A 16162-nucleotide genomic window follows, 5' to 3' on the forward strand; every position below is an offset into this window, starting at 1 on the left:
AGGAGACAGAGCTGGAGGTGGCAGAGTTAAAGATGCTAAGATTTGCATTGGGTGTGATGAAGATGGATAGGATTAGAAATGAGGTCATTAGAGGGTCAGCTCAAGTTGGACGGTTGGGAGACAAAGTCAGAGAGGCGAGATTGTGTTGGTTTGGACATGTGCAGAGGAGAGATGCTGAGTATATTGGGAAAAGGATGTTAAGGATAGACCTGCCAAGTAAGAGGGAAAGAGGAAGGCTTAAGAGGAGGTTTATGGATGTGGTGAGAGAGGACATGCAGGTGATGTGTGTAACAGAATAAGATGCAGAGGACAGGAAGATATGGAAAAAGATGATGTGCTGTGGGAACCCCTAACGGGAGCAGCCGAAAGAAGAAGAAGTTGAAGTAGGAAGCTTAATAAGCTCTGCTTTATTGTAAGTCTATGGTATTGCTTGGCTATGCATGTTTTTCTTGATATGAGATAAGAACTAGTTTAAATCAAATGTATAATGCAGAATTGCTACCATGATGCACAAATAATATTAAATTAATTAATTAATTTCAAAAATTATACAAGCATGTAGACCTGTTGGCTCCTATTTATGATGTCAGAAGCATGAGTAAAAGCTGGAAACATGATTTACGTTTGATGAACTGGATAATGGCAAAGAGCTTTATAAAATCAGTGCATTTAACTGATCAGATGAGAGAGAATGAAAAAAGGGCGAGAGAAGAAAGGAGGAGGGGCAGGTGAATCCAAGAATGCTCCAAGTTATTGTTGACACTTCAAGCAATGCAAGAAATGGGCTGCCTAGAAAGACTAATTGACTAGCAGTACTAGGTTGTATAGCATTCACACATTATTTTATTTTTGCTTATCAAACCATCTATAAGAATAATGCTTAAAGATTAAAATGCATTAAGGCCCCCTTTCCTGCCTGTATATTAGCTCTGTTTTAACCACTGGGAGCTGAGAGACATAGTCCTTTCTCAGCTAAGCCAATCTGGGTGAGGACAATAGGAAGCTTGATGGTAAGTCATACCTGGGGGACATGTAGAGGAAAAGGACCATAATCCTGGGTACAAGTGCATTGCAACTGTGAACTTTATACCCCCAAAGGTTTGTAAGTGTTAAAAATAGGCAAACTAAAGTAGTGACAGAGAATTAAACATTATACTGTGAGTCCAGATTAAGAAGAATCTGTGTATTTGATAAAGTGGATTTATATTTTAATTGGTGTTCCCTAAAAGCCTTTCCATGACAAAACATTCTTTTTCATCTTTTATGCTTATCACAAGTATTTTATGCTAGGTCTTTGACAATGACTGCTACCCATCATACAACTGCACAGACTGAACTGATGGCTCAGTGTAGTCCATCTACTGTTTCATTGACAATGGATCCTTGCATTAATAATATAAAAGGGTCCTTACTTGTTGAGGTGTTTTTCTGTACTGCTTGTGCTTGCTGGCCTGCCAGTTGCGCTGTCTCTTGCTTCCACTGAGAGGCACATGCTGAATCCAATTCCATGCTGCTTCTACTTTCTACCTTCACATCAGTGTGAGAGCTATTGTCATGCCCAGGTGACAAAACTTCCCCTGTTGTTGTAGGAGAGGGCGTCTTTGGCTGAGTTAAAGTGCACGTCGGAAGGTAAGCTGGCTTTTTTGCCACTGGAGGTGGTTTTTTCTGTAATGCAGGTTTGCTGTTCGCAATTTGTTGGCTACCTGTGGCTTTTGAAGAATTGGAAATGGACATCAGCTCTGCCACCAGGTTCCGTTTAAGCTCTGTCTGACTTTCTGGTGATGTTGGTGTCTCAAAAACAACTTTTTTGGTGCTTTTAGAGAAAATGAAGCTGGCAGTGGAAGCTGGAGATTTAGCTATCCCATCATCTGGGGACAGAGGGGAAATGAGTCCTTTGTCATTATTGCTTGATGGAGAAAAGCAAGGTCCAGTGGTGGACATGGGTACAATTGTTTTTGGCAGACTGGGGCCCTTGGAGGACATGGCAGCAGTTTTCATGCGAATTGCTTCCTGTAGCTTTAAGGAAGGTGAAGATTCCTTGACTGCAGGAGGAGATTTGAGAGACAATGATTTGCGAATAGGTTTTGGTGGTATGTTTTGATTAGAGCTGGCTCCATTTACTGGCACCTGTTTACTCTCCTGAACCACTGTGGCAGGATAATCCATTTGTGAGGGGCTACCTACATTCACAGAGCGCAGCCGTACCATCTGGAGAAGAGAAGGTGTCACTAGAGGAATGCTGGGATCTTCTTTGTGGTCAGGGGCACTTTTGGTCCTGGCAAGTGCCTCTTTTGTTGTAATTTCCTGATATGAAGGGCTTGCTTGCTTTTTTATAAACACCGGCTTGTCACTTGTATGGCCCTGATTTTTTAAAGTTATAAGTGAGGGTGCTTGAGGCATATTTTGAGGTGTTTCTGCTGGTTTATGTGGTACAAAGTGAGACACCTCTGAGGAAGACACATCCAAAGTCTCTTTAAGCTGTGTAGTAGATTTCAGCTGAGAAGAAACAGGTAGTAAATTATCCGAGGTTGCTGCTGGACATTCAGAAGGTTCTGCATTAACAGCACTTGCTTCCTTTGCCGTGTTTACTGTGGGTAATGTGCATGTTAACATGTCTCTTGGAAGAGACTCTGCATTTAAATAAGCATCTGAAGTGTTTACCACAGGCTGAGGTTGTGCAGCCTCAGTGGCAACAGGTGGTGGGGGTGGAGGGAAAGAGAAATCTAATTCATCCTCAGAAGCAAAAGTAGATATGTGTTCCTCTGGGGGTGGAGGAGGTGGCAGTGACCACATGTTTTCTGAAGCTGGATGGTCAAGGATGGTTTCTAAAGCTGTGAGTGGACAAGAGGAATCAGAAGACACTGAGTTATTTTTAGAAGGAGGAGGTGGAGGTTGATGAGAAGGAGGGGGTGAAGGTGAAGGAGATGAAGGGGCATCATTCTGGGGAGGAGGAGCAATGTGATTAACTGATAGCCTTGTCTCCTGTTGGGCAACTGGTCCTGCTGCCTTCTCCTTCGGCACTTCCAAGGGTTCCTTTGGCTGATCTTTAGCATCTCCAGACCTTGACATCTTGCTTGGGATCTCTGCAGTGCGTTTATTCTTCATCCGCACTTCTGGGGGTGGAGGGTGGGGAGCCTGAACTTTAGGATGAGGTGGAATGAAAAACAAGTCTTTCCTTGATGAAACCTTAGAATCGTTTACTTTGCCCACAGGTATGAAAGGTTTTGGAAGAGTTATCAGTGTATTCTTAGATGGCTGTGCTGTGGGAGAGGAAACTGTAGGTGTTTGCTCTTTTTGAACAGGTTCTGAGATGGATGAGGAAAGAGAAGTCAGTGAAGAAGAAACCGACGTTGCTGGTGAAGTACAGGAATTGATCCTGTCAGGCTTTAATGGCTTAGCTTTTTTGCTTACAGGAGAAGGTGGGTAACATATCCCTTTGGATGGGAGTGTGGGTGTGCCACTTTGACTAGAGTAGCCACTAGAGGGAGACATTGTCCTTTCAAATTTGCTTTTCAGAGAAAACAAATTATTTCGGTTCTCCACCTGTTCAGTGGTCAGGTGGCTAGTAGTTGCTGAATTATCTACTGAGTTGTCAGGAGGTGAAGAAGCCCCCATTTTTAAATCAATACTATTGGTTTCACTTAATAAAACAGGTGAGAAAACATCTTCTTCTTCACTCTGACTTTGCTGCCCTCCATATTTTGTCAAAGAGTCCTTGTTTGCTAATTGGTCTGGATCACTCCCATTCTCAGCCATGGACACTAGGTTTTCTTCGGCTTTCCCGTTAGCAGCTTGATGAAGTGAGTAAGTTCTTCTTGGAGGTGTAGGTGGTTTTTTCATTTTTGTGACAGATAAATTTCGAGAAAAAGACTTATCACTTTTTATGCTTATTGTGTCAGAGTCTTCAACTGCACTTTCCATGCTGACACACGGGGAACTACTTCTCCCACATTCTGATTGAGTTACAGTCAAAAGAGAGTTACCTTCTGGAGCCACATTGGAAGAAGCTGTTACCCAGCTGGAACAGCTGTTGAGGCTCATTTGGTCAGGAGTTAATTTCTCCACTGTCTTCTCCTGAGGGTGGGCCTCTTCACCATAGTTCTTGCTGCCCTGAGAAGAAATTGTTGAATTGTTGGAAACAATAGTTTCAGAAGACTGTGAGTGGCTCCAATCAGAGGCAGAAGATGACTCATTTAGATTAAGTCCCTGGGTGTTGAATCTAATGCTTGAATGAGAGAGTGCTGGGCTGGCCGTCACCAGGCTGCTTTTGCTAACTGTCCTAACACTGCTTCTGCTCTTACTTCTGCTAATCTCAATAATGTCCACAGAGAAAGGCAGAATGGCATTTGGAATGATTTTAGACAGGTATGTGGCCTGTGGTGAAATTGACATCACTGGGCTGTGGGGTTCATTTATGCAACTGTTTGTAGTCATTCCAGGAACAGCCAGAGACTTTGGTCTTTGCAGTGGAGACAGCCTCGGACAAACCTTGTGATTGAGTACTGAGTCATCCAGATAAACCTTTGTAATATGTCGATGAAGGATCTGTTCAGTCTCTTCCTCTTTTACCAGATCCATAGCCTCAATGGCTTGTAAGTGAACACGGACGCCCTGTGGCTTTTCTTGCTGTGGAGCTCCATCAATTGTAGGGGCAATTATAATGTCATTTGTATCCTCTGCTCCAATTCCCACTCCATGTGTTTTGTCAATTTGGTTCCTTTCAAGTCCTTCAAATACATAATAAACATGAACATAATAATAAGTTTTAAAGGAAGATAGTGGTTTTATTTTAACAAATGTGACAACAGCAAAAAACACTTTTAATTAAAGGATTCCTTAACTTACATCAAAATTATATTCAAATATAAGCTGAATGAAAGAAATACAAATGTATATATAAAAATGAGTACACTCTAGGCTTGTACTTATATAGAGCAAAGATTCACACTCCAGTCATTTAGAAAACTCTGAACATATCTATTTGTGATGTAATAGACCTACCAAGTTCCTTTTGGATGTGCTGTGGAATTCCTGTGATCGTTGTCCTTCTACTTTTCTTTTGTCCCTTTTTCTCTTTCTTTGGAGTAACAGTCAGTGGCTTAAAGGTTGAACCTGTATAAATATCAACATATATTAGGCATTAGTCGTTGTCATTTTCTGCTAACCTTTTACATTTTACATCACAAATGAACATAAAGTTCACTAGATAACTCCAAATCATATGAACACATACACAATTTGCTACAATCTAAGTGAATGGACTAATTGTCAGTACCTGAGTACCTTTACACAAGAGCTACAGAACAGGTAGGTCACCATTTTGACTGATTTATTTTGTTCCAATTTACAAATTTTTGTATATTTTTATTCTACTAAGGTATGCCACTTATTTTGGTTTTATTTTAAGTTTCATGGTTGTACTATTCAAAATTGAGCTACATGGAGAAAGCTTAATCATGTGTGTTGTCCTGTAAAGTAAAGTTTCATTTTTACATTTTTTTATTTTCAGAGTCAAGTGGATAAAAAACATAAACCCAAAACTTCAGTACTTTTGTTTGCATAGTTACAACTTATTAAGTCATATAAATGGAAATCTTGCACTAAACTTTGATTTTTTTCTCTGTTGTTTTTCCTTTATGAACAGTGCAGCACACAAGCCAATGCTCCCTTGGCCAAACATTAATCTCCATCTATTCTCCAGATAATGATGGAATCCTCCTTGACTCTTTCACTGTTTTTCCCCCACAAACAATATCTAACTTATTGTTTAATTACTTTGTTAATCCAAAATAGTGTGGTGATGGCATGATAAGGGGTGGCACTCATACACACGAATGTCAAAGATGGCTCAAGTTTTAAGATGCTTACATCATGTCTTATGTGTGGTTTGTTTTTGTTTTCTTAGTAATACAGAAAATGTGTGTGTTAGTCTGTAATCTGAAACTTGAATCTACTCTCTATATATAAAATCCTAATTCTAAAAGTGCAACAATTTTGTGCAACGATTTTAAGTGACATTTTTTGTCGCCCTTTAAATTGGGCTTATTTTAAAACCTACCTATATATCTTTGGTATCATTCATTTCTAAGTTTATTGAACTTTAATGTGATGTTGTTAAATTTTCAGATTCTTATTCCGTTTTTAAATTATAAACTAAACTAAAAAATATCAAGAACTCATGTCCCATAAGAAGAGACTTTGTGCCAAGAGATAAAAGACAAAGAGTAGGACGGCTGCTGTACAGGCTTTTAAATGTTTGAAACACCACACGAGATGCAGATCATGCGGCACGGCAGCAGCAGCAAGCTAGCAGCTGATTGAGCACAGAGAAGGTAAAAAAAAAACTGTATTTGTTTTTCCATTGTTTCATCGTTTAAGACGGGGTTCCAGAGGAGCAACTGTGTCTCTTTGTGGTGTTTTCAGCCCTCCTCTTCACAACGCGAGCGGCAGAGACGCGAATTGGCTGGCGCGTAGCACAGGCCGGTGGAGGGTTGGAAAGTGAAGCGAGCATGGGGCGATCTTCCTAGTAGGACTATAAGGAGAAACCACACTTCCTCACTGAAAGTCTCACCCCTCTGTTTGTTGTTGTCTTTTGTTTTTTATTTTTTAATGTTCCTGTAAGAGCGTCAGGCTTTTGTTGAATCCCATTTTTTTTTTTTTTTGAGTTGAAGCTGCTGAACTTTGGTAACTTTGGGAAAACGCAGCTACAGTTCCTATTCATCAATGGAAACACTGTAGCTGGATCAAATTGCCATTTGTTATTACTGCTTTAAAATGTTGCTTTGTGAGGTGTACTGACTTAATTTGGTGTAGTGAAAGTCTTCCTATGGAATGCCCTGGCTGCTGTGCTTGTTTTGCTCTGCCTCTCAATGTTCAAAATTCTTCAAAAGTGACACTTTTCACTGAAGATATGGCCAATGCTTTTGGACTCTCAGGGTGAATGAGCTCCAGGACATAACCTGTTGCATATCAGGCTTTTCTCCTATGCTGGACCTTGCCTAACAGTACAAATGAAATTAATACTGAAGAACTGCTGAATATGTACATTTACTTAATTAAGCTATTTATGTACATTTTTGTTAACTTTTGTAACTGTTACAGAGCTATTATATATATCATGTTGTAAGTGTGTCTGATTTTTCCACTAAAAATCTATCTATCTATCTATCTATCTATCTATCTATCTATCTATCTATCTATCTATCTATCTATCTATCTATCTATCTATCTATCTATCCACTAAAATTCTATCTATCTATCTATCTATCTATCTATTACTAATTTATTCAATTGGTATGATGTAAAAGACTTTAACAAGAGTCTTTTGGAACTCTAGGCTAAAATAGTAAATAACCAAATATCACATGAATGACTGAATGGTTTATAAGTGGACAGATATTGAAGGATTCTAGATAAATACCTTGTATTTAATGTTGTCAATTTGTTTTGCATTCCATACATAGTAATTGTCCATGAAAGAATAAATCTTTACATACCAGTGCGCGTCAGTTGTGATCGAGTATCTGGTGGGTCTGCCAAGTGATTATCAGATGTCCGGTTTTGGAATGTTTCATCTTCTGGCTGTAATGTCCGTGCAGACTACCATAAAAAGATCAAAGATTTACATTAAGTTTAGATGTAAATAACAAAACAACATTTAAGTAAAATCTACCAATATACTGTTGCTAACTTCAGAAGGAAGCTTTATTCTAAATGTCTTTGAATAAATAATAGATATACTTATCTTGGTTTGTTATTATTTCATCTAGTTGTCTCATTTTGATTTTTATTTAACATGAAACACACTACCTGTCTTGCTTTAGTTCATAATAAGAGTAAAATAATCTGCCTTTCCAACTTTGCATTTGTCACTGCAACAGTAAAGTTATTATACATTTCTTTTAAATTACTGGGAAAAATGAAATTGTACGGCTAGTGCTATAAAACAAACTCCTTGCTTTTTTTAAAATAATTAACTTACACTAAGACTCTGGCTATCTGTACAGTCCAGTCCATTTTCATTCAGCGTTTCATTTTCTGGAAAAAAAAAGAAAAAACAAACCGTCTGAAATATATGTTTAGGTTTATATTTAATATTAAGTTGAAGGTGACTTTAACAAAAAATTGTTTGAGTTAGCATAAGCTGCCCTAATTTGGGGTGTTCATAAGAAATGTAATAATATATTTTATGAGGCAGAAATACATAATAAATGAGATATTGTCATTGTTTCAAATATTTGAAATATTAAAAATGTATTATTCAGTTTAAACATTAAGTGTAAATAATCTTGATTGTAATAGAAATTTGTCATTTTTCACCCAACTCGTCCACGGGGATGCTGAGGTGTTCCCTGCCCAGCCGAGAAATATAGTCTGTTCGATATGCTCTGAAGGTCCGGTTGAACAGGCCCAAAAGGTCTCTCCAGGAAGGTGTTAAGGAGGGATCCAAATCAGATATTTGAACCACTTCAACTGGGAGAAGCATCGGCTTTACTATTTTCTATGCTCACCACCCTGTCCCTAAGACAGAGCACCGACACCCCGCAAAGAAAACTCATTTCTGGTTTTTGTATCTGTAATCTAGTTGTTTCAGTCACTACCCATAGTTAGCTCATGACCATAGGTGAGAGCACACAGTAAAAATATTGACTGTAAATTTACATTAAATTACTGACTACTAATTACATTACATTCACAATATTTTACAACAAAAATACAATACTATACAGTAACTTCATAGTAAACTGATACACAAAATTAATATGATACAGTAATTAGCCATTTTTAATTTACAATAATTTCCTGAATTTTTATGATAACTGTAATAGTACAACAATTCAGTAAGCAGTAATTTACTGTAAACTTACAAGAAAATGTTTAGTTAAAGTCATTGTGAATAAAATCTGTCTATAACCTAATAGTGAAATGTCTAGCAATTCTGCTATCAATCATTTGACTGTTAGACATTCACTTTTATCCATTGATATAATTTCATTGAAGTAGAATGATTTCTTGTTGTCCAGTGGAAAAGGAAAGGTTGCTTTTGTGTGCTAAAGGCTCACCAGTTTACTGAAAAAACACAATCAATCAGTTTCCATGACCTTTTTTAAGTTCTGCAAATGTGGGACAATCAGAATAACCTTAAAGTGTTGCTGCAAAAAGGAGTGCTGTCTTCTGTCCACCTCACTATTTGGTCACGTATTCCTTTGTGTCAATGGGTTTCTGTGTGAATGAAAATAGTTCTAATGTTTGTACAAAATCAAACAAGTCTCCATCAGTGTTCCTATAGCCAGGATTTAACTGTCAATTTACCACATATAGAAGTGAAACCGTATGAAAATGCACAAACTTAAAATGCTCCACAATGCAACATGGGTCAGTTCAAATACAAATCAAGGTTATTATAGTTTTGCCTTTTTATATTAATTTTTATTTCTATACTATTTATGATCTTACTTGGAAATTCAGGTTAGCTTTAGTTTTCCTTTATCGTGTAGTTTTAGTTTAAATTTAGTTTTTATTCCACAAAGACATTTCTGTTTTATTTTTATATATATTTGTTTAAGTTTTAGTTCTAGTAATTATGGTATGGTTAAAGACATACTATGGAGTTTAATTTTGTGTAACAATCAGACAGAACAGTACACTCAATGAGTTTGGATTTGGATTTAAGTTTAATGTTAGTGGAAGCTTACTACACTACATGGTTTACTATCTGGTTTTGTTTTTGTCTGATAAAAACAACCATAACCAAAAGCAGATACTGAATATGAACAATTTTATAATTTTTAAAATATTTTCTGTCATTTGTGCTGAACAAATGTGTACTGACTGTTGGCACATTTCATCTTTTCCTTTTCTTGCCTAGAATGGGCCAATTTGTGATGAAATTTACATAAATTTTAAGGTTTGAGGGTTTTTTACTTGAAATGTCTACAGCACACTGTGACGATGCGGGTTCTGGCTCCACGCTCCCATCTGCCACTCTACACTGCACTAAAACAATAAAAGCACTAAAACACTCCCACAATAAAACAAACCCAAGCCACCTTCATAAAAACAGGACATTAAAAGAATAAGAACTTTAAAAGACAATTAAAACCCAGCAATAAATAAATGTCCTTAAAAAGCTCAGTCTCTTAAAAATGTTCTCCTCCGGCTTGGGTACGTGGGTTCCACAAAGTCTGGTACCAATCCTACTTGCTGCTCTGTCTCCTCTTCCTACCTCACTGCTAGCTCATCCCACCGCTGGTGGATCCCACTACTGCCACCAAATGTGACAATGCGGGTGCTGGCTCCACGCTCCCATCTGCAATTTGGAAGCCCTTGAACCCAACGCCATCGGTAATGTCACCGATGAATAAACAGTTGAGGCAATAAACAATCGAGCAAGATGATGGCATAAATGTGCAAAAAGGTGCATAGTGCTTTTATTAAAAAGATCAAAACAAAGTGTGCAATAAATAAAGTGCAGTAATTCAAATTCTTCATTAAATAAATAATCCATTAAAAGAAACACGTGGAGGTAAAAATAGCAAAAAAAAAACAATCCTTTAAAAATCGAGGTTAAAATGTTCAACAGGAAGCAGTCTTTAAAAAAAACAACGACAAGCCTGGTGCTTCTTTTCTGTTAGTGTCTCACCTGCTTCTCCTGAGTAGGCTTTGTAGCATGCGAGACGCTCTCTGCAGCTGCCCTCTTCAACTCACGCACACACACAGGTCTGGAGACCTCCCGATCCCGGCTTCGGTCTGGCACTCATCCCAGGCCTGAGACTTGGAACCTTGATTTCCAGGATGCCCATATCAAGGTCTTCACCTCCAAGCCTCGCGACTCCCGCTGCCTTTCCGGCCTTCCACGGCCAGTCGCCTTTCCCTGGTCACTCCCGCTACCTGTTCGCTCAGCGGGAGTGACGTCAACTACAACGCTTGGGTGTCGGACTAACACCCAGCTTCCTCGTAGCTGCCCACGAGCACTTGTTCACTCGCTCACCACACACTCCGTGTATCTCTCTCGCACCGACCTGCTTCCTCTCTCACTCCCTGTAACCTCCGTCCTTTTCGTTTTTTATCTTTTCTCTGATCTTTTTTTCTTTTTCCTCCCTGAAACCTCCGTCCATTTTGTTTCATTTTTCCTGTTCCCCTCCCAACCGACTCATGCTTCTTATATTGCGAGGGGCCATAGCAGCTGCAGCACATTAGCCATGGGAACAATCACGGATGTGGGCAGTCCCTCACCTGTGCACTCGGTGAGAAACGCCCACACCGCAGATCGCCCCGTGGCTTGCTATGGCCCAACACCCCCTCGCTAAGCCGCCGCGAGAGTGGTGATTATTTATTTAAAAAATGGCCTTTGCTCAGCGAACTGTGGACCCCTAACACCACACACACAACATATCTTGCTCCAAGACATTGTGCTTATAATTAATTCCTTCAGTGTCTCCTATACTGTACTTTGGTTTTTTTCTATCAGTCATATTGATCACTGATTCCATCTCCCTGAAAAGATATCAAAAATCAGGAAATTAATTCTATTATGATCTGATAGGTGTGATCATGAAAATCATGAGGGCTTTGGAAGAACAGGACTCTTAGGCTTGAATCAGTGTGCAGGCCCCGCCAACTGTACTGAGGGAAACAAAGAAAAGCAAGCATGTAGTGTCAAGGTTAGGGGTAGTTAGACTTGAGTAAGAGCAAATAATAGGAGTATGGTCAGCCACAAAATGACAGAAACAGCATCTGAGATTAGGAGCAACATACAGTTGTGCTTGAAAGTTTGTGAACCCTTTAGAATTTTCTATATTTCTGCATAAATATAACCTAAAACATCATATTTTCACTCAAGTCCTAAAAGTAGATAAAGGGAAACCAGTTAAACAAATGAGACCATAATATTAAACTTGGTCATTTATTTATTAAGGAAAATGATCGAATATTACATATTTGTGAGTGGCAAAAATATGTGAACCTCTAGGATTAGCAGTTAGTTTGAAGGTGAAATTCAAGTCAGGTGTTTTTAATCAATGGGATGACAATCAGGTGTGAGTGGGCACCCTGTGTTATTTAAAGAACAGGGATCTATCAAAGTCTGCTCTTCACAACACATGTTTGTGGAAGTGTATCATGGCACAAACAAAGGAGATTTCTGAGGACCTCAGAAAAAGAGTTGTTGATGTTCATCAGGCTGGAAAAGGTTACAAAACCATCTCTAAAGAATTTGGACTCCACCAATCCACAGTCAAACAGATTGTGTACAAATGGAGGAAATTCAAGACCATTGTTACCCTCCCCAGGAGTGGTCGACCTACAAAGATCACTCCAAGAGCAAGGCGTGTAATAGCCGGCGAAGTCACAAAGGACACCAGGGTAACTTCTAAACAACTGAAGGCCTCTCTCACATTAGCTAATGTTCATATTCATGAGTCCACCATCAGGAGAACACTGAACAATAATGGTGTGCATAGCAGGGTTGCAAGGAGAAAGCCACTGCTCTCCAAAAAAAAATTGCAGCTTGTCTGCAGTTTGCTACAGATCACATGGACAAACCAGAAGGCTATTGGAAGAATGTTTTGTGGACGGATGAGGCCAAAATAGACCATTTTGATTTAAATGAAAAGCGTTATGTTTGGAGAACATAAAAAAACACTGCATTCCAGCATAAGAACCTTATCCCATCTGTGAAACATGGTGGTGATAGTACCATGGTTTGGGCCTGTTTTGTTGCATCTGGGCCAGGATGGCTTGCTTTCATTGATGGAACAATGAATTCTGAATTATATCAGAGAATTCGAAAGGAACATGTCAGGACATCTGGCCATGAACTGAATCTCAAGAGAAGGTGGGTCATGCAGCAAAACAACAACCCTAAGCACACAAGTCGTTCTACCAAAGAATGATAAAAGAAGAATAAAGTTAATGTTTTGGAATGGCCAAGTCAAAGTCCTGACCTTAATCCAATCGAAATGTTGTGGAAGGACCTGAAGCGAGCAGGTAATGTGAGGAAACCCACCAACATCCCAGAGTTGAAGCTGTTCTGCACGGAGGAATTCCTCCAAGCTGGTGTGCAGGAACGATCAAAAGTTAATGGAAACGTTTAGTTGCAGTTATTGCTGCAAAGGGGGGTCACACCAGATACTGAAAGCAAAGGTTCACATACTTTTGCCACTCACAAATATGTAATATTCAATCATTTTCTTTAATAAATAAATGACCAAGTATAATATTTTTGTCTCATTTGTTTAACTGGTTTCTCTTTATCTACTTTTAGTTCTTGAGTGAAAATCTGATGATGTTTTAGGTCATATTTGTGCAGAAATATAGAAAATTCTAAAGGGTTCACAGACTTTCAAGCACAACTGTATATGTTTCCTAAACTTGCTTATTCAGATCAAGAGCATAGGAAACCTGGAGGCTATCCCAGCAGCTTTTGATGCAAGGCAGGAAAATCCTTACTATGCAATATGTATGACATGACTGATGTAAAAAAAAAGAGTATAATGTTTTAACTATCTATTTTGAGAGAGAGAAAAAGATTGAAAAGAGGGAGACAAATATTTTAAAACTTAACAGAATAAATACAACCTACATTAGTAGGTGTAGCTTATCACCAGTTTACATACTCTCTTCACCTACCTACCTGTAGTTTAGTAGAGACATTGCCAAGTCAGGAATTTTGCCAGGTTTATATTGCTTTGTTGTTAAACGACCTTTTAAAAGCAAAAGTGATTGATCAGAAACAATATGCTGATCTTGTATATTGACCTAGTCAATCTCTCAATCAGAGCTATTTTATTTTCAAAAAGGATTTCTCCTGTGCGAAGTGACAGATGAATTGCACAAAAACATACACGCCTGGGAAATAAACTGAAATGTTACTCACTTATGATTTTTCTGTGCATACTGTTGACCAACACACTCTGACTTCAGGCATTTGTATTTCACTTTGATATACAAGAAGTACAAAGAAATGCAGCAGCTCATCATAATGGACATCAGACTCATGCAGCCTGGAATTTAGTTTAGTGTGCGGTGCTGTATCAATTGTTGTGTACATACAGTGCTGTATCTTGGGCTCAGTCAGAATTACAGCTAACATGCCAGACTAAATTCTATAAGGGGTTATCTGTATCTAATACTTCTCTCTTAAGCCCCGGAAATCCAGTAAACAGCAGCACATTCAAAGCAACATCACCTTGGTATGCTTCACTAACACTTGGACCAGAATTTATCATGCTGTCACTATCAGCTCCTGAAGAACTGTCAAAATTATCAAACAGTAAATCGTATTCTTCGTCACACACTTTATGTGACAGTATTAGCTTGCTCTGTTACCACAAATGCTGTGTCAACTCCTGCCCTCCATCATCAGCCACCGATCACTTGATCATTGGTTGCTGGCCTTGTTCACGAGTGAGGGAAAAAGGCAGCGGGAGATCAACAAACAGATCGAAGCAAGTAAGCTGCTTCAATCTGCTTGTTGATCTCCCTCTGCCTTCTTCCCTCACTTGTGACCAAGACCTCAAGATGCTTAAACTTCTCCACGTGAGGCAGCATCTCTTCCCAACCCAAAGAGAGCACTCCACACTTTTCCTATAGAGAACCATGACCTCGGACTTAGAGGCACTGAGATCTCAGACCTAGAAGCACTGATCCTCTTTCCGGCCACTTTGCAACCATCTGGAAACTTCTCTAAGATCACGGCCTCATGTAGCCATAACGGCAAAAAGCAAAGATACAATCCTGAGATTACTAAACTGGACACCTTTCACTCCTTGGCTGCCTCTTAAAAATTCTGGTAATAAAAATTATGAATGAAAGTGAAAAAGAGCAGCTCTGGCAGAGTCCCACACCCAACGGGAATGAGTCTGACTTGCAGTACTGCTGGCAAAGCAAACCAAGCTTTTTCTGTGGATCCAACAGGGTTCAAATAGCTTGCAACAGCATGCCCATTAACCATACTCCTGGAGGACTCCTCACAGTACACCCTGAGGTATACATTTGTATGACTATTTCAGTTCCACAAAACACATGAAGACTGGTTGGACATACTCCCATGAACCCTCCAGAATCCTTGTTAAAGGTAAAAGCTTATTTAAAGCTTCTTTAAAAGTTTAAATACAGATTTCTTTGTGCTTGAAGCTTATAACAAATCTATAAAGTTTAATCCAAAATGTGTATTCAATTTTGATATCCATAATACAAAAAAGTATTTTAAAATAGTAGACAAAATGTATGGAATTACTAGACATATTCCTGGATTTTGACGTACAGTATGAGTTCTAAGGAAAGACTAAAGGCATTGACTTTTTCTGTTTAAACACTCAGAGACTGAAGACTGACATGACAAAAGCTTTACAAATTATGAAGAACTTAAGTACAGTGGAATGACAGCTGTTACTTTGAAACCTGTACTTCACCAAGAACATGGGAAGACACAAATAAAAGTTGGTTAATGTTAAATTTCACATACACTTTTAATACTTTTTTTTCACAGAAAGCCATAGACACATGGAGCAAATTATACCAAGCAGAGTAGTTGAAAGTGGAATTGCGGGTATTGTCAAATCTTAAGATAATTATATTGTAAAAACATTAGATGAAAAGGGAAACTAGCTAAATAGCCAGTTCAACAGTATTCTTATCCATCCATCCATTATCCAACCCACTATATCCTAACTACAGGGTCTCAGGGGTCAGCTGGAGCCAATCCCAGCCAACACATGGCACAATCCAGGAAACAAACCCTGGGCAGGGCACCAGCACACTGCAGGGCATGAGAACACACACACTAGGGACAAGTTAGAATCACCAATGTATCTAACCTGCATGTCTTTGGACTGTGGGAGGAAACAGGAGTACCCAGAGGAAACCCACACAGACATGGGGAGAACATGCAAACTGCACACAGGAAGGACCAGGGAAGTGAACCCAGGTCTCCTAGCTGCGAGGCAGCAGTGCTACCCATTGCACCACCGTGCCACCCAAGTATTCTTATGTTTATAGTGATTAATGCAATGTTTGCCATACTTAGACAAGAAGGGTTACCTGTGGCTGTATTCATTTGATCAAACTTACCTAACTCTCCATCATGATGATTAGTGATTAGTGTTTCTGTCATTTTTGACTACTTACAAATAATGTCTCACAACAGAGCACACTACACTCT

The 16162-nt window shown here is 39.0% G+C and overlaps 1 protein-coding gene across 4 annotated transcripts in view; it reads right to left on the minus strand.

Moving 5' to 3' along the window:
* kiaa1522 (KIAA1522 ortholog) overlaps positions 1–16162 on the minus strand; it is a 148937-nt gene that overhangs the window by 9858 nt on the left and 122917 nt on the right. For all 4 annotated transcript variants that reach the window (XM_039739525.1, XM_039739524.1, XM_039739526.1 and 1 more), the window contains 4 exons: positions 7982–8037; positions 7497–7599; positions 5002–5112; positions 1413–4727 (listed from right to left, as the gene is read on the minus strand). In XM_039739525.1, coding sequence (XP_039595459.1) covers positions 1413–4727; positions 5002–5112; positions 7497–7599; positions 7982–8037 — 3585 coding nt within the window. The remainder of the gene's footprint in view (positions 1–1412; positions 4728–5001; positions 5113–7496; positions 7600–7981; positions 8038–16162) is intronic.

Source organism: Polypterus senegalus, chromosome 17 (genome assembly GCF_016835505.1).
Source record: "Polypterus senegalus isolate Bchr_013 chromosome 17, ASM1683550v1, whole genome shotgun sequence".
Classification (NCBI taxonomy): domain Eukaryota; kingdom Metazoa; phylum Chordata; class Cladistia; order Polypteriformes; family Polypteridae; genus Polypterus; species Polypterus senegalus.